Source organism: Pseudophryne corroboree, chromosome 2 (assembly GCF_028390025.1).
Source record: "Pseudophryne corroboree isolate aPseCor3 chromosome 2, aPseCor3.hap2, whole genome shotgun sequence".
Taxonomy (NCBI): Eukaryota; Metazoa; Chordata; class Amphibia; order Anura; family Myobatrachidae; genus Pseudophryne; species Pseudophryne corroboree.
The window spans coordinates 500,045,697-500,063,937 of NC_086445.1; the positions used below are offsets into that span (position 1 = coordinate 500,045,697).

The window sequence follows — 18,241 nt, forward strand, 5'->3', positions numbered from 1 at the left end:
TAATGGGCCTGACACATTTAAAGATCCGCCGCCGAGCTGCCCGACGGCGGATACGGCCGACGGGCGACCCGGCGGCGGGGTGGCAGTGACAGGGGGAGTGAAGTTACTTCACTCCCCCCGTCACACGGCTCCATAGAACTGCAGGCAAATATGGACAAGATCGTCCATATTGGCCTGCATGCACAGCCGACGGGGCACCAGCGATGAACGAGCGCGGGGCCGCGCATCGTTCATCGCTGGTGCCTCCACACAGCACGATATGAATGTTATCTCGTTCATTAATGAACGAGATCGTTCATATCTTGCAGTCAAATCGCCCAGTGTGTAGGGCCTATAAGCAATTTTTCAAACAATTTGAAAGACGAACGATATCTTTGGAATTGGCACCTTATTTACATATTTTAATATTGGGGAGGCATGTGTGGGCAGGGCTGTAGAAGGGGGAACCAATGAAGTTTTTTATCACCCACTGCCCCACCAATTTCCACTGTGCCACCAACTTAATAAAAAATTCATTATAATGGGTTCAATAATAAATATATATATATATATATATATATATATATTTGCTGCAATAAAGACATTGAAACGTTGTCTACATGCATGCCCTGCTGTTGTCCTTTATTCAAGCCGCTAGGAGTGCCGCAATAGGGGTATATGCAATTGCTGTCGAATTCCTGAAATTGTCGAATTTCGGGACTTTTTCGCCAAAAAAAAAAAAAATCGACAATGCAATCCAGTACTTTACGCCAAAAAACGGACATTCAAAATTCGACTTTTGGAAATTCGCCTTTTGTCAAATTCGACTTTTTTTGCAATGGTACAAATGCTGCAATTCGACCAAAGTCTATTCAATGGAAGTTTGGAAATTCGACAACAGTGCTTTTAGACAGCAAATTCGTCATTTTCAATCCGCCGCAGTTTGGTGGGTGAAACTAATAAAAAAAATTTAAAACACGTTTTTTTTGGTGTTTTTTTTTTGGTAATAGCATATCTATTTATATTAGGAGGGATTAGGTACTAGATTTGTCTTTTTTGGAGGCACAAGTATTATTTATATATTTTTTAAAATATATATTTTTTTTTTTTGTATAAATGGTAAAATTCTGAAAAAAAATGGCACGGGGTCCCCCCCTCCAAAGCATAACCAGCCTCGGGCTCTTCGAGCTGGTCCTGGTTCTAAAAATGCAGGGGAAAAATTGACAGGGGATCCCCCGTATTTTTAAAACCAGCACCGGGCTCTGCGCCTGGTGCTGGTGCAATAAATACGGGGGACAAAAAGAGTAGGGTTCCCCCGTATTTTTTACACCAGCATCGGGCTCCACTAGCTGGACAGATAATGCCACAGCCGGGGGTCACTTTTATACAGCGCCCTGCGGCCGTGGCATTAAATATCCAACTAGTCACCCCTGGCCGGGGTACCCTGGGGGACCCCTTCAATCAAGGGGTCCCCCCCCAGCCACCCAAGGGCCAGGGGTGAAGCCCGAGGCTGTCCCCCCCCATCCAAGGGCTGCGGATGGGGGGCTGATAGCCTTGAGAAAATTGAAAGAATATTGTTTTTTCCATTAGTACTACAAGTCCCAGCAAGCCTCCCCCGCAAGCTGGTACTTGGAGAACCACAAGTACCAGCATGTGAGAGAAAAACGGGACCGCTGGTACCTGTAGTACTACTGGAAAATAAATACCCAAATAAAAACAGGAGACACACCTTGACAGTAAAACTTTATTACACAACTGCCAACACACACATACTTACCTATGTTGACCCGCCGACTACTACAGTCTCCGACGATCCAGGGTACCTGTGAAATAAATAACACTCACCTGATCTCTAGTGTCCAGAGATAAATCCACGTACTTGGCTAAAAAATAACACGACAAACCCGGACCAGCGGACTGAAAGGGGACCCATGTTTACACATGGACCCCTTTCCCCGAATGCAGAGACCCCTTTGTGACTGCTGTCACTGAAAGGTCTCTTAAGCCAATCAGCGTGCACAACGTCCTTGCACTCTGCTGATTGGCTGCACTTCTGAGCTGTCAGACAGCGCATCACAAAGCCTCTCCATTATATTCAATGGTGGGAACTTTGCGGTTAGCGGTGAGGTCACCTGGCGAAGGTTTGCGGCATGGTAAATGCATGTTGTATTTTACACATGTGTCGCAAACTGTTTGCCGGTGACTCTTTGTCGCAGTGCTTTCGGATGCGGGAAATGTTCTTCTGCTCTACTGGTGGGTATGGACGAAGGAGATGATTCCCGGCGGACAGTGTTCCAAAACTTTTTTTCTGTTGCCTGTGAGTATACATTTGTATTATCGTGTAAACAGACATTGTAATATTCAAAAAAAAAAACATCTTTATTCATGTATTTCAGAGTTTTCCGTCCTGTTGATGTACCTTCCCAGGCCTGTTTTTAAAGTTTAGTCCTGTTGACGACTCGTTACCCCGTTTTCTCCTGTTGTTGGGTTTCTGCAAATATTGGACCCTTTTATCCAACTCTACCATGGGCAACCTACTTGTGATGTGGACCTGAGCCTCCGCCATGTAGCAGACAACCCCCCTCAGGTGAGATGTATTGCCCAAAACTCCCTCTTGTCCAAGTCACCCCGGCATGTCCAAAGTGCAGCCCTCCGGCATTTGCAAAACTGCACATCCAATCATTCCCTGATTCACCAATGCTGGTCAGGGAATGTTTGGATGTGTAGTGACGCAAGTGCCGGGGGATTGCATTTGGGCCCACTGTAACCTGCTTGTGTCGTGTTGATTGTACCTCTTCTTTTCAGTACCAGGGTGACAATTTACCAATAGCTGGAACCTCATACTGTTCTCTTCCACAGGTCTTGCGGTGTTTCCTTCCCAAGTGGCGTGGATGTGAAGAGACACAGTTCCCCTGATGTTCCATGGGCAACCAACTTGTGATGTGGACCTGACCCTCCGCCATGTAGCAGACAACCCCCCCTCAGGTGAGATGTATTTCCCTAAACTCCCTCTTGTCCAAGTCACCCCGGCATGTCCAAAGTGCAGCCCTCCGACATTTGCAAAACTGCACATCCAATCATTCCCTGATACACCAATGCTGGTCAGGGAATGTTTGGATGTGTAGTGACGCAAGTGCCGGGGGATTGCATTTGGGCCCACTGTAACCTGCTTGTGTCGTGTTGATTGTACCTCTTCTTTTCAGTACCAGGGTGACAATTTACCAATAGCTGGAACCTCATACTGTTCTCTTCCACAGGTCTTGCGGTGTTTCCTTCCCAAGTGGCGTGGATGTGAAGAGACAACACAGTTCCCCTGATGTTCCATGTGCGACCTACTTCTGTACAATTCAACTGCATATCAAATAATTTTAATAAAAACCACAGAAAACTTCTCTTTTTAAAAATTTATTGAAGAAAAATTGGATTTTATTTTTGAAATAAAAATTGAAAGTTAATAAAACAAAAAAGTAGTTTGTTATTCTTTATATTCTTTTCTTGTGTAGATAGATATCTCTGGGGAAAAGAAAAAAAGTATATTAAGTAAATACACTAAAGTCATGTTCATTTCTTTCCCAAGAACATTTGTGGAACCACACAGCCCAGCATGACCCATTGCTGGGCTGTGTGGTTCCACAAAGGCAGGCGGTCCAAAGTGGAATAGTGGCGTCAGTGGTCAGCACTTTGATACGCTAACATTTGTGGAACCACACAGCCCAGCATGACCCATTGCTGGGCTGTGTGGTTCCACAAAGGCAGGCGGTCCAAAGTGGAATAGTGGCGTCAGTGGTCAGCACTTTGACACGCTAACATTTGTGGAACCACACAGCCCAGCATGACCCATTGCTGGGCTGTGTGGTTCCACAAAGGCAGGCGGTCCAAAGTTTCTTGAATATATACATTGAAACATTGCTCTACTCACCTTGGTACGCACAACACGAACTTATGCCGTCCACTTCAATTTTATGAATAAAGAATTTGATGGCCAAATAGGCCTGAGAATAAATAAGCGTCCTGGGTTTTTTAAAAGAAGGAAGCCTGGGGCAGGGAATGGGAGAAAGGGGGAGGGGAGGGGGAGGGGGTGGATAGAACAGGTAGCATAGCAGCATCCTATAGGAAAAAGGGGAGGAGAGTTACCTGGGAGGTACAAAAGACCAGGAATGCCAGGCAGGCTCCCTCTTTCATGCTGATCAAGGATCCAAGAAGGCACCACCATCACAGCTCCTGGAATCAAGGAAAGAATAAGTACATTTTCAATTATTAATCCTCCCCGCACTCCCCCTCTCCTACGCTGCAGGTATAGCCACACTGCAGTCGGATACCACAACCCACATTCAAATCCCCCCTCCATACACTGCAGCCGTTTATCACAAGCTATATTCAAACACTGCCCCAAACGCAGCACCATCAGCCAGCACCCACCCCGCAGCATGCGCAGGCCCAGGAGGAATGCCCCCCCCCAGCGTCTCATCCAGGCAGATGCTATCATGGCCACTCCAGCACGCGGCGCTGCTCCCCCCCGAGGGCCCCGGCCGGGGTCGGCGGGACCACCGCCCGCTTCACCCCTCCATTCGTGGCTGGCGCGCGGCGGGCCCGAAGCAGGCTCCGGCGCGCCAGCCCACAGCCAGTCGCAGGACACCCCCCCCTTCCGGCGCCGAGCGATCGCGTCACGCTCGGCGCCGCCCAGCCGCAGCAGCAGCCACATACCTCCCCACCGCCGGAGCCCGCACTGACACCCCCCGTGACGCTGCACATTAACAGCACGTACACACACACACGCTGGTACGTGCCCAGCAGCAGCCGCATATCCTGGCTCCGGCGGGACAGACCCCACCGCCGGAGCCCGTGCACACACCCCCCGCGGCGCTGCATATGAGCCACCCGTACCCACCAATGTTGGTTCGGGGCACCCTCACACCACACGCGCAGGCAGAGCAAGCTGCATACAGCCAGCCGCAATACGCAGTGGCGCAACAGCTGGGGTGGGGGCAGCAGCCCACAGCGCTCCCCCCCCCCCCCTGGTGGCAGGCAGGGCTGCACCTTCCCCCGGCCCATTACTCACAATGGGCGAGCTACTGGCCCACCAGTGCCCAACCCCCATGGTACCCACCCCCGTCGCAGCCCTCAGCAGCAAGCCAGTACTCACACCCGGGAGGAGCCCACCACAGCGCAACCCCCCACCAGCCATGCGGGCTACCCCTCCCCTTAGAGAGCGGGCCGCAGCAGCAGCAGGGTCAAGCAATGGGGGCGGGGGCCAGCGGAAGTTTGGGGTCAGGAGACCGCGGACAGAACCATGGGGCACAGGCCCTCCAGCCGCTAGGAGGGCAGCAGCAGCGGCACCCGGCGGAGCAGCCTCAGTCGCAACCAGCGGATACGTTACACATGTCCTCTGTGAGTTTACAGGTTCCAGCCTCCATAGAAGGTAGACAACCGGCAGCCGGGTCATCATCGGATCAAGTCGCGGCGGGCGCGCTGCGCGACGAGGGACAGAACGGAGCGGCAGAGAAGGTCAACCAGACACCCTCGGCTTCAGGAACAGGTGAGCAAAAGTCTTCTTCAAGCAGTAGCGACTCATACACCGACTCTAGCGACTCATCTAGCTCCGCCGAAAGGCGGCGACAGTTCAGAAAATATTTGAAACGCAAAAGGAGTAGCAAGAAGCGCAGCAAGGAAGCGGGGAAGAGGGGGGACGCGGGGCCAGATTCGCAAGAGAGCATGGTGCACTGCGCCAATACAGCGATATTGAGGGGGATTAGGCCAAAGATAAAGGATGGTATACGTAAGGGGAAGTTCGTGGACGTTTTCGCAATGACGGAGGAAGCGAAACGCAGTCTAGATGCGGCTAAGGCAGCGGGCACAAGGGAGGAGGAGGCGCGGAGAGATTACGCGCATTGGACGGATGGTATGTATGTTTTCGCGGCATGCTACATTGAATCGAGGCCGGCCGAAGCATTGAACATCCTCCGTTACATGCACATGATACATAGCATGTACATGACGGCCAGAGCATGGGTTTGGAGACAATATGACGAAAAATGTAGGAAAAAACAGGAAGGGTTGAAGGTTATTAGCTTTGGGGTGAAAGACGTAGAAGTTTGGCTAGAAGTCACAAATCAGGCGGCGCAGGCAGCCCTTTCTGACAAAAGCAGGCGGTAGCGCCGCAGCAAAAGGAAAATGCTATGCGTTTAATTCCGCCATATGCAGCAGGGGAGCGGGTTGCCGTTACAAACACACATGCATGCGCTGCAACGCAAATCACCCAGCCAAAGACTGCAGTCGTGCCCAAGGCAAAGGGGGGGATAAGCAAGGCGCCCTCCCCAATAAATACTGAGCCGCTACAGCGTTGGCTAGGCCGCTACCCGCTAAGAGGGGAGGCGGACTTTTTGGAAAAGGGGTTCATGGAGGGTTTCAAGTTGCCACTAGAGAGGCCAGTGTCAGCAGTAGCTAAGAGGAATTTAAAGTCAGCAAGAGATTTCCCGGAGGTGGTCAGGGCCAAAATAGACAGGGAAATTCAGCTGGGGCGCATGGCTGGCCCATTCCCCTCGCCGCCACTAGAAGGGCTGTGCGTCTCACCGTTAGGGGTCGTCCCTAAGAAGGAGGCAGGGAAGTTCCGGTTGATTCAGCACCTATCTTTTCCAGAAGGAGAATCAATAAACGATGCCCTAGACCCCCAGGCTTGTAGCGTCTCATACCAATCGTTCGAGCAGGCACTAGCGATGGTACAGGCTTGCGGAAAAGGGGCGTTGCTAGCGAAAGTGGATATCGAGTCCGCATTTCGCCTGCTACCACTCCACCCAAATTCCTTCAAGTACATGGGTTTTAAACTAGGGGAGCAATACTACATAGACAAATGCTTGCCAATGGGTTGCTCTATTTCCTGCGCTTTCTTCGAGCGGTTCAGCTCATTCCTAGAATGGTGCGTAAGGGCAGGGACAGGCGCGAAGGGGGTAACACATTACCTGGACGACTTCCTGCTAATGGGCCCTAAGGGCAGCCAGGAGTGCAAGGAGCTATTATTCTCGACACAGGCTCTTTTTAGACAGCTAGGGGTCCCGATAGCAGCAGAGAAGACTGAGGGGCCCACACCAAGGCTAACGTTTCTGGGCATAGAGATCGACACGAAGCTTGGCCTTTGTCGGCTACCGGTCGAGAAGATAGAAAAGCTGAGGGGCAGGCTGCAGGAATGCGCAGGGGCGAAAAAAGTCACTCTTAAACAGATGCAGTCACTGTTAGGTTTGTTGAATTTCGCATGCAGGGTCATTCCCATGGGCAAAGTGTTTTGTCGCAGGTTAGAGAAGGCGACCTGCGGGGTCAAGAAAGCACGATATAACATACGCATATCAAGCGAGCTGAGGCAGGACATGCAGGTATGGTTGGAATTCCTAAAGGGCTTCAATGGGTTCCGGATATGGCTGCCCGAGCCGGTGCATAGCACAGGGCTACAATTGTACACCGACGCCTCTGGGGCAGTCGGCTTTGGGGCTTACTTGGGAGGGGAATGGTGTGCCCAGCCCTGGCCGGAGGCATGGCGAGCGGCCGGGTGGACAAAAAATATGTTGCTGCTGGAGCTCTTCCCGATAATAGTGGCGGTGGAGTTATGGGCAGACAGGTTGGCGAACAAAAGCATAGTGTTTTGGTGCGATAACTTAGGGGTGGTACAGGCGATAACCAACCAGAAAGTGGAATCACCACAAGCGCTCAGGCTACTGAGGCACCTAGTGCTGCGCTGCTTGCAAAAGAACATAGACTTCATAGCGCGCCACGTCCCGGGGGTGGAAAATGAGATTGCGAATGCGCTTTCCAGGTTACAGTGGGGTAGATTCAGGACGCTCGCGCCACAAGCCAGGGCAGAGGGTTTACGCTGTCCTGATTATATCTGGCAGATTATCAAGCCGGGCTAGCAAGACTAGCACGAAAGGCAGTGGCACCGCGGACGCTGAGGACGTACGAGGCGGCTTTCAGCGAATGGCAGGCGTTCAGGATAGGAAAAGGAGAGGCGGGTAAGAACGCTCGCGAGGAACTGTTGGAGTACGTGTGGCAGGGGTATAGCGAGGGGAGGTCTAAGGCGGCAATGTCCGCAACATTGGCAGGGATTGCATACGTCTCAAAGCTTAGAGGGGAGGAGGACCCTACAAAGTCATTTTTGTTGGCGAAAGCCCTAAAAGGGTGGGCAAGAGAGCAAGCAACGGCAGGCGACGTACGCAGGCCCATAGGCCGCCCCATGCTTAAGAGCTTAATAGAAATAGTCAGTCACATCGCAGCGGACGAGTACGAACCAGGGCTATTCCGCCTGGCTTTTTCCCTCGCCTTCTTTGGAGCCTTCAGGGTAGGGGAGCTGGTAGCGAGCTCCAAGAGTTCAAAGGATTCTGGGCTATTGTCAGGCAACGTAGTGGTGGAAAAGGATAGGGTGCTCTGCAAAATACACAAGTCAAAAACAGATCAGTTAGGCCGGGGGCGCTGGGTAGCGATAGGCAGACAGGAAGAGGAAAGCACATGCGCAGTGACACTAGCAAGTGATTACGAGCGAAAACGCCCACAGGGGCCCTGGCCGCAGTGGCTAGTGCATGATAGCGGATCCCCCCTGACTAAATTTCAGTTCCAAAGCATATTCAAGAAAGTCCTGAGGGCTTTGCAGCTTCCCCTGGGGCAGTACGGTACCCATTCCTTTAGGATAGGAGCGGCAACTTGTGCGGAGGCAGAAGGGTTGTCAGCAGGCGAGATTAAAAAGTTGGGCAGGTGGAAATCAGGAGCGTACAAGGTTTACTTGCGCGCAGAGGAACAAGACTAGGAGGCAGGCGCGCGGCGACTTTCGCGAAACCCAAGGCCTTAAGCTGCCCGCCATAAATGGGGGAATGAATGACTTTCCAATTTTGCCCTCAAACAAAAAGAGGTTTTGTGGTTTTCACCTTCATATGGGTCGCGCGAAAGTTCGCACCATAGGTCCGCATAGAACAGGGGGTAACGATTATGTGTAATTCTACTTTTCAGGAGGGCAAAACAAGGACTGGAGAGTCTGGATGGTCGGCCACTCGTATATTTACTGGGCCAGCAGACACAAATCAGCAGGGAACCTAGCACAAAAGTGGGGGGCGAAGGTGGAATGGATAGGCATCAGAGGTTTGAGGTGGAACGGGCTGCGGGACCTGTTGTTAAAAAACGAGCCACAGGGAATACCAGAGAGGGTGGTCATACACCTAGGGGGCAACGATCTGGGAAAAAGCAAGGGGAGAGAGCTGATTATGGCAATCCAAGCCGACATACAATGGATGAAGGGCCGGTGGCCTAGTACAGGGATCACATGGTCGGATATAGTCCCAAGGGCACAGGGGGGCCCGGGGCTAGAAAGGGTCAGAAGGAAGGTGAACAAGGCCGTAGCCCGTCTCTTAACGGGAGAAGGCGATACGATCGCCAGGCACCCGTTGTTGAGGTACGGAGAGGAAGGGCTGTTTAGGCAAGACGGAGTACACCTGACAGAGAGCGGTTTAGCTTTATTCTTGGGCGACATAGCAGAAAGCGTCAGTGGGAGGCCGGTGGTAGCAGCGGGTGGCGGGCCTGGGTTCTAGGAACCAGGCTATGGCGGCAAGCAGTGCTCCTCGGCAGTCTGTAGTAGCGCAACGTCGGTTGGCCGGCACTTCCCCCAGATACTCGGCGAGTTTGTCGTGGCCTCAAGGGCCGACACGGTCGTCATCTTAAGGGTGGACCGGTGCTATGCCAATGGTGGGAAGTGGTACCGCTCAGCTAACTTGCGCAAGGGCGGGACTTAGGTTCCGCCCCCGTTGTTTAATTTAAGAGAAATTAATATGTAGGCTGTAGCCGGGGGTACGCACTGCTTTCTCGCCACCCACTTATAGAGTACCAATTGTAATTCGATCAATAAATTTGGCTGTGACCTTTTAAATCGCAATTCAGTTGTCCGAGTGTTTATTGGGGAGAAAAGGGGGTAGGGGGTGAAGGGCGAGAGCGTTAATAAAATCAATGGACGGCTTAAAGAATTCGATGGCCAAATAGGCCTGAGAATAAATAAGCGTCCTGGGTTTTTTAAAAGAAGGAAGCCTGGGGCAGGGAATGGGAGAAAGGGGGAGGGGAGGGGGAGGGGGTGGATAGAACAGGTAGCATAGCAGCATCCTATAGGAAAAAGGGGAGGAGAGTTACCTGGGAGGTACAAAAGACCAGGAATGCCAGGCAGGCTCCCTCTTTCATGCTGATCAAGGATCCAAGAAGGCACCCACCCTCCTGCCCAGTTGGTAGGGCAATTGGCCCTGGTATTTAGGAATTGAATTGTTTTTTATTTTCGGTGGTGGCACCGGTAGGCCAGTCCAGAATTTTAATTATCACCAGGGCAAAGGTGAGGTAACTGGAATTTGAAATTAGGTTTACGTCCGGTGGAGGCACCGTCAGGCCAATTCGGTCTTTAATTATGGTCTGGCAAAAGAGGTCCAGCAGGCGCGGCAAGCAGTGCTCCTCGGCAGTCTGTAGAAGCGCAACGTCGGTTGGCCGGCACTTCCCCCAGATACTCAGCGAGTTTGTCGTGGCCTCAAGGGCCGACACGGTCGTCATCTTAAGGGTGGACCGGTGCTATGCCAATGGTGGGAAGTGGTACCGCTCAGCTAACTTGCGCAAGGGCGGGACTTAGGTTCCGCCCCGTTGTTTAATTTAAGAGAAATTAATATGTAGGCTGTAGCCGGGGGTACGCACTGCTTTCTCGCCACCCACTTATAGAGTACCAATTCTAATTCGATCAATAAATTTGGCTGTGACCTTTTAAATCGCAATTCAGTTGTCCGAGTGTTTATTGGGGAGAAAAGGGGGTAGGGGGTGAAGGGCGAGAGCGTTAATAAAATCAATGGACGGCTTAAGCCAAAAACACACACTAGTGAATAGTAAATTCACACAACAGTGAAAGCCTATTGTACACCATTACAAAAAGGATTTTTTGGGTAAAAAAGTGGTATCAGAATTGCTCTTTGGCCCATCATACATGTAGCCACAAGGAGCTTTCATCCGTTACCACACGCGCCCGCATACATGCCCGCGCATGTATGCCTACACAAAGCTCCTTGGTAGTACCCGGTCACGGGTGGGGAAGCCCAACAAAGAAAAAACAATAGTAAGAAGAAAAAAAAACTAATGGGAGGGGAAGAAAGGGATACATGAAAAACATATAAGTAAATAAAACAATACGACCGGGCTTATGGTGGAAGTCTGTCCGGATCCTGGTGTTCCTCCTGGTGGGGTGTCGATGTCCTGGGAGGCTGGTTAGTGCGTTGACTGGGCCTCTGTGCCCATGCGGCTGTAGATGTGGCGGCCGGTGGTGGAGGCATCTGGTGGGTGGGGTACATCCCTGTATATCCCTGGTACATCTGTGACTGTCTGTACTGGGATGGTAGTTGAGGAAGGGTACGAGGCGTCCTTGTGGCTTGCGACGGCGGAAATGGTGGATCACCAGCGTGTTGATGAGCTGATTCTGGGAGCTTGTCATCGATCATCTGCAGTGTTGTTGCGATGAGCTGTTGGCTGGATGAGGATTGTCGATGGCTCTCCGACATGTTGGTATTGCTGTGTGCCAGACATGTTGTGTTCTCCACGAGCCGGCTCATGGATTCGGCCAGAATGTGAAGGACGTCCATAGTCTCCCTATGATCTTCCATTCTGACCTGTAGCATTGTGGCCGTGCTGTCGGCAAGAGCCTTCTGCATTTCAAGCAGACTGTTTGACATCTTCTCCATTGTCCTCTCAATGTTGTCCAGTCTGCCTCCAACGACATTTGTGTACGTATCCTGGCGGGAAGTAATCTCCGATGCCAGGGTGTGAACCCTCTGAACAGTTGAGGGATTCTGCCCTTCCTGGACGTCTGCCACCACTTGCATTTGGGCAGCTGAAAAGAAAATTAGAAAATATTATACACATTCATCATACATTTGTTTGAAGGCTCACAATTCTATTTACTCACACAGGGATGTAGCAAGCAACTGCAGCCTGCTGCACTTCCACCTCGTCATCCTCTGACGACTCCTGTAGGAGGAGATCCGGCCTGTAGTAGGAACCAACTCCCGAAGCTAGTCCGCTACTGGTCCGTGGCACCACTGTTTGCAAAATAATTTTTTTTTAAAGTTAATAAACTATACAAAACTGCTGCCCCCCCCCCCCCCCCACACCCCCAAAAATTAAATACAAACCTTCTCCATCCTGTGGTGCCGCTGCTCCAGGAGCTTCACTTGTCCTCGTATCTGAAGACTTTTCAAGGGTCTGGCTGGATACGTCTGCACGGCTGTCCTCAAACCCAAGAAAAGTCTCGTCTGTTAACCCTGTAGACTCAAACAGATCGGGTGATGGGTCCACAAGGGTTGTGTCTTGAGGCTCTTCAGTCACAGTCCCAGAGCTCCTGGAGAGACGACGATCTGGTGATGGCCTGCGCGCAGGAGCTGTAGTTTGGCGCCCATCTTGTGGTGTGGTCGCCGACGGTGTCTGGCGCACAGGTGAAGTTCTGTGCGCTGATGTCTGGCGCACAGGTGATAGTCTGCGCGCCGACGTCGTCTGGTGCACAGGTGACAAACTGCGCGATGACGATCTGTGGCGCACAGGTGAAGATCTGCGCGCTCCTGATGCTTGCTGCGCAGGTGTCGGCCCGCGCGCTGCTGTCGATGCCTGCTGCGCAGGTGTCGGTCCGCGCGCTGGCGATGTCCTGCGCGCAGGTGATGTCCTCTGGGCAGGCCTGTCTGAAAAAAAAATCACATTAGCAAATACAAAACAATTTTTTCGTTAGTACAGCTCATCTGAATGTATTCTTACCATCAGGCCTCCTTTTGGACTGCTTATCTCCCGCCTTGTTCCGTCTTCTGGGCGGTTCTTCCTCCTGGGGAAAGCCAGCAGGACGGCTAGAGTCCACACCTCCGCGAACTCCTTCGACCATGGCAGGGTTCATGCGCCTTCTAATAACATTCTCCCAGGGTAGCCACTTCAGATTGAGAGCCGGGCCACCTCCCGTAGCCGTCTCATGTCGGCGCTGAATCCCCATCTTCTTCTTGGTCTGTCTGCGGCAATCACTGTACCGCTTCATGCAGTTTCTGGTGCTCCGGCGGTTTCCAGATACTGCAGTGACTTGGCTCGCGATGGAATCCCAGATGCTTCGCTTTGTCCTAGCTGCTGTGGTCTGTGCCCTTGGTCCATACAGAACGTCGTAGGACCTGTCGACGCCATCCACTAGAGCACAGTTTCCGCCTCAGTGTATCTGGGTCCACGCTGCTTTTTAGGTCCTGCATCTTCACCAGAGGCTTCCTCCTCCGACTGCTCCTCTGGCTGGCTTCTTGCCTTTAGGGATTGAAAAAAAAACAACATGCATTTAATAAGATCGGTATGTACCTGTGAGTGTCAGTATCCCTGGCATTGCGCACATATACCTGTAGGTGTGCATGGCAGTGCGCAAACTAGGGTGGGTCAAGTTGGATGCTATTTGTGTCTGCAGGTGTTGTCAGTACCTTTCTACTAGGCTTTTTCTTAGACTTCTCATTAGCCCTTGACGACCGCGGCTGGTCACTGCATGCCTGGTCGGTCGTATCCCCCTCCTGGGTCGGCTCCCACTCCTCGTTGCTATGCAGGGATAGATCAGAGTGGGTGGGGGAAGGGGGGGATCGGGGCCGCTTGTCCCTGGACATCTCTGTTTTAAAAAGACAAAAAAAAAAAAAATTATATATATTTACAAATTTAACACATTACATAATTAAATGCAATCACATCATGCTGCTGGGACCCCAGTTCTCAAGCAGGACCAAAGCACAAAACAAAAAAACAAAATTTTTTTTTTTTTTTTAAAACCCTGTACAAGCATCCCTGCACATACTGGAAATCAACCATGGCTGACACACAAAATGGCTGACACACAAAATGGCTGACACACACACAATGGCTGACACACACACAATGGCTGACACACACAATGGCTGACACACACTAGCCAAAAAGCATCCCTGCACACTCAGGAGGCACACCAGAGCTAAAAGAGGAGGAAAAAAACATGTTTGGCAAACAACCGACACCATATGTCGGCCGCATGGCCGACCAAACTTACTCCAAATCACCCCAAACTAAGCTAAAAGCATCCCTGCACACTCAGGAGGTACACCAGAGCTAAAATAGGAGGGAAAACACATGTTTGGCATACAACCGACACCACATGTCGGCCGCATGGCCGACCAAACTTGCTCCAAATCAACCCAAACTAGCCAAAAAGCATCCCTGCACACTCAGGAGGTACACCAGAGCTAAAAGAGGAGGAAAAAAACATGTTTGGCAAACAACCGACACCACATGTCGGCCGCATGGCCGACCAAACTTGCTCCAAATCACCCCAAACTAGCCTAAAAGCATCCCTGCACACTCAGGAGGTACACCAGAGCTAAAAGAGGAGGAAAAAAAACATGTTTGGCAAACAACCGACACCATATGTCGGCCGCATGGTCGACCAAACTTGCTCCAAATCACCCCAAACTAGCCTAAAAGCATCCCTGCACACTCAGGAGGTACACCAGAGCTAAAATAGGAGGGAAAAAACATGTTTGGCATACAACCGACACCACATGTCGGCCGCATGGCCGACCAAACTTGCTCCAAATCAACCCAAACTAGCCAAAAAGCATCCCTGCACACTCAGGAGGTACACCAGAGCTAAAAGAGGAGGAAAAAACATGTTTGGCAAACAACCGACACCATATGTCGGCCGCATGGCCGACCAAACTTGCTCCAAATCAACCGAAACTAGCCAAAAAGCATCCCTGCACACTCAGGAGGAACACCAGAGCTAAAAGAGGAGGAAAAAAACATGTTTGGCAAACAACCGACACCATATGTCGGCCGCATGGCCGACCAAACTTACTCCAAATCACCCCAAACTAAGCTAAAAGCATCCCTGCACACTCAGGAGGTACACCAGAGCTAAAATAGGAGGGAAAACACATGTTTGGCATACAACCGACACCACATGTCGGCCGCATGGCCGACCAAACTTGCTCCAAATCACCCCAAACTAGCCTAAAAGCATCCCTGCACACTCAGGAGGTACACTAGAGCTAAAATAGGAGGGAAGAAACATGTTTGACAAACAAACACCACCACATGTCGACCGCATTGCTACCGACACACACTAAAATCAGCCCAAACTAGCCAAAAATCAATCCTGCACATGCTGGAGGTACACCAATGCAAAAGCAAGACCCAAAAAGTCATTTTAAGAAAAAAAAAAAAAAAAAAAACCGCGAAAAACTAACACAAAAATCCACAAAAAAATGCAGCAAAACAAGCAGGAGCTATACACATACCCAAACACCCCATGTACACCTCATGTACACCTCATGGCAACCCCCACTACACAAACACATACATGCAACACCAGACCCACATGTGGTACTTACCTACAAATGTTGTAAAAGCTCCTAAAATGGCTCTCCTCCGGGGTAACAGGTATCCTCCTGTCTGTCCTGGAATAAAGCCTGCTGGGGTGTCCAAACGATAACACAGCAAACAACCAATTTGCTAGCTCTGCACCTCCTCACACCTCTCTGCAGGTTCACAAAATGGCTGCAGAGCACGCAGCAAACAAGCCCTAATAAAGGGCTGCTTTCGTCGGGAAGTCGAATTCGGGACGCCCACTACTCGCCGATTGGGCCGTTATCCGCCAAGGGGTGTGTCGAATCCGTTATGCATTGCATATGGTGAATTCATGGTCCCGGCGGCAGGGCTGCGGCTGTCGAGTGCAGGCGAATTTTAAACGGACGAAAAAAAGGCGCGATTCGCCCCGGGATATGTGACTGTTATTTGTAGAGGCACCCGGCCCAGTAACACGGTCATAATGGGAGATCCGGCCAGCCTAATGTGCAACCTTTGGAATGCACATGTGACATTGGGGCCAGTAGGGAAGTAGCCGGGGGATCCCCTTCTAAAAATAAATGCACTGAAGTAGCTCATAAGCTACTGGGGCCAAGTTCCAGAATTATCCACATTCCAAAGCTGGGTACATCTCACAATGTTGCAGCCCCGTAGGGGCAATTAAAAACGAGAGACCTCAGCAGATATCTCTGATATCTTTCTTATCCATTAACCTGTTAAAAACAGGTGTGGGGAATCACAGATTAAGAGAAAAGTCCAGAAGCAGAGCATTGTGTCCCTCCTGGAGGGGGTCAGGTTGGGAGGTATGCACACAACCGTGACCAATCCCATGGTTTCTAGGTAGACAGGGTCTCTAGGTCGACATGACAGAAGGTTGACATTAGTTTTTTTTCTTCTTTTTTTGGTGTCGTTTTCTCCATAGAGTGACCGGGAACCCCAATTAGTGCACCATGTCCCCTCACATGGCTCGCTTCGCTTGCCATGCTTTGGGCAAGGTGCCTTGTTCCTCTACCGCTGCGCTCGGTACAGGTTACCGTTCCCAGTTGTAGTCCACGTGGATCGTAAAGCATGAAAAATTTCCAAAAATAAAAAAAATGTGAAAAACTCATGTCGACCTAGAGACCATGTCGACCTAAACCATGTCGGCCTACTTACTGTCGACCAATGGTGGTTGACCTAGACATTGTCGACCTAAGTGTGGTCGACCTAGAGACTGGATACCGGAGGGGTATGAGTGCACCTTTCAAGAACTGATTCTCTTTTTTTTGCTCCAATTTTGTTCATGTATATATAATGAATCATAGGTGGCACCCATAGGTGATAAGAAAGTGGACTTGGGGTCTGATTCAGATCTGATCGCAGCAGCAAATTTGTTAGCTAATGGGCAAAACCATGTGTACTGCAGGTGGGGCAGATATAACATGTGCAGAGAGAGTTAGATTTGGGTGGGGTGTGTTCAAACTGAAATCTAAATTGCAGTGTAAAAATAAAGCAGCCAGTATTTACCCTGCACAAAAACAATATGACCCACCCAAAACTAACTCTCTCTGCACATGTTATATCTGCCCCCACCTGCAGTGCACATGAATTTGCCAATTAGCTAACAAGTTTGCTGTGGCGATCAGATCTGAATTAGGCCCTAAATGTACTTAACTAGGATATATTAACAGAATATGCCTGATCCCCAAATACATAAGGTTCAAATTATTTCTTAGTGCGGGATTCTTCTAGTGTTCTCGTGTTGTAAAAAAGTTTTTAAAAAATGTGACTGTGCTCTTGTTGTTCTATGTTATTTGATGTCTGTACCCTGAGTGCACCTAGTTGTTGTTGAACTTGCATCTTTTGTAAACAGTTTTGCAGGTTAAATAATGTTGCTTATGTTGACTTATCTCATGGTTTTTAATTAAAGATGTGTGGTGTACACTTTTCGGGTTTTGTGTTTTGGTTTTGGATCTGGATGTTTTTGGAAAAAAACCATAAAAACAGCTAAAATCACAGAATGTGGGGGTAATTTTGATCCTATTGTATTATTACCCTCAATAACATTCATTTCCAGTCTGTTCTGAACACCTCACACCTCACAATATTGGGGGTCATTCCGAGTTGTTCGCTAGCTGCATTCATTCGCTGTGCAGCGATACGGCAAAAAAAGGCACTTCTGCACATGCGTATGCGGCGCAATGAGCACGCGCAACGTACTATTACAACAAACGATGTCGTTTCACACAGGGTCTAGCGATGCATTTCAGTCGCACTGGTTGCCGCAGAGTGATTGACATGAAGTGGGCGTTTCTGGGTGTCAACTGACCGTTTTCAAGGAGTGTTCGAAAAAACGCAGGCGTGCCAGGGAAAACGCAGGCATGGCTGGGCGAATGCAAGGTGTGTTTGTGATGTCAAAACAGGAACTGAACAGTCTGAAGTGATCGCAAGCGCTGAGTAGGTTTTGAGCTATTCTAAAACTGCACAAAAAAACTTTGTAGTCGCTCTGCGATCCTTTCGTTCACACTTCTGCTAAGCTAAAATACACTCCCAGTGGGAGGCGGCATAGCGTTTTGCACGGCTGCTAAAAACTGCTAGGGAGCGATAAACTGGGAATGATCACCCTTGTTTTTAGGCCAAAAGGTTGCACTGCGGTAGCTGGATGACTAAGCTAAACGACACAAGTGTGCGGCACAAACACCTGGCCCATCTAGGAGTGGCACTGCAGTGGCAGACAGCATGGCAGTTTTAAAAACTAGGCCCCAAGGAGCACATAATACAAAGACAAAAATAGAGGTGCAAGATGGAATTGTCCCACCCACCCTTATGTTGTATAAACTGGACATGCACACTTTAATAAACCCATAATTTCAGTGACAGGTGGTCCCCCCTGGAAAAAGCTCGCCAA

At 50.3% G+C, this 18,241-nt stretch overlaps 1 protein-coding gene across 3 annotated transcripts; it reads right to left on the bottom strand.

Annotated features, from left to right (window-relative positions):
• Positions 1–3,449: 3,449 nt before the first annotated feature.
• Positions 3,450–15,825, bottom strand: LOC135031332 (uncharacterized). Of its 3 annotated transcripts, XR_010227097.1 has the most exons (8): positions 15,381–15,825; positions 13,452–13,630; positions 12,766–13,284; positions 12,153–12,692; positions 11,927–12,059; positions 8,253–11,851; positions 4,114–4,200; positions 3,450–3,492 (listed from the first exon to the last, which is right to left on the bottom strand). XR_010227097.1 is itself a non-coding variant. In XM_063954003.1 (5 exons), the coding sequence occupies exons 3-5, from the start codon at positions 13,031–13,033 to the stop codon at positions 11,166–11,168; spliced, it is 1,494 nt and encodes a 497-aa protein (XP_063810073.1). In that variant the 5' UTR covers positions 13,034–13,284; positions 13,452–13,630; positions 15,381–15,825; the 3' UTR covers positions 5,157–11,165. The 3 variants fall into 3 exon arrangements, 1 of the variants encoding a protein (XP_063810073.1); XR_010227096.1 differs by lacking the exon at positions 11,927–12,059; XM_063954003.1 differs by lacking the exons at positions 3,450–3,492; positions 4,114–4,200; positions 11,927–12,059 and having other exon boundaries at positions 5,157–11,851.
• Between the last annotated feature and the right edge of the window lie 2,416 nt (positions 15,826–18,241).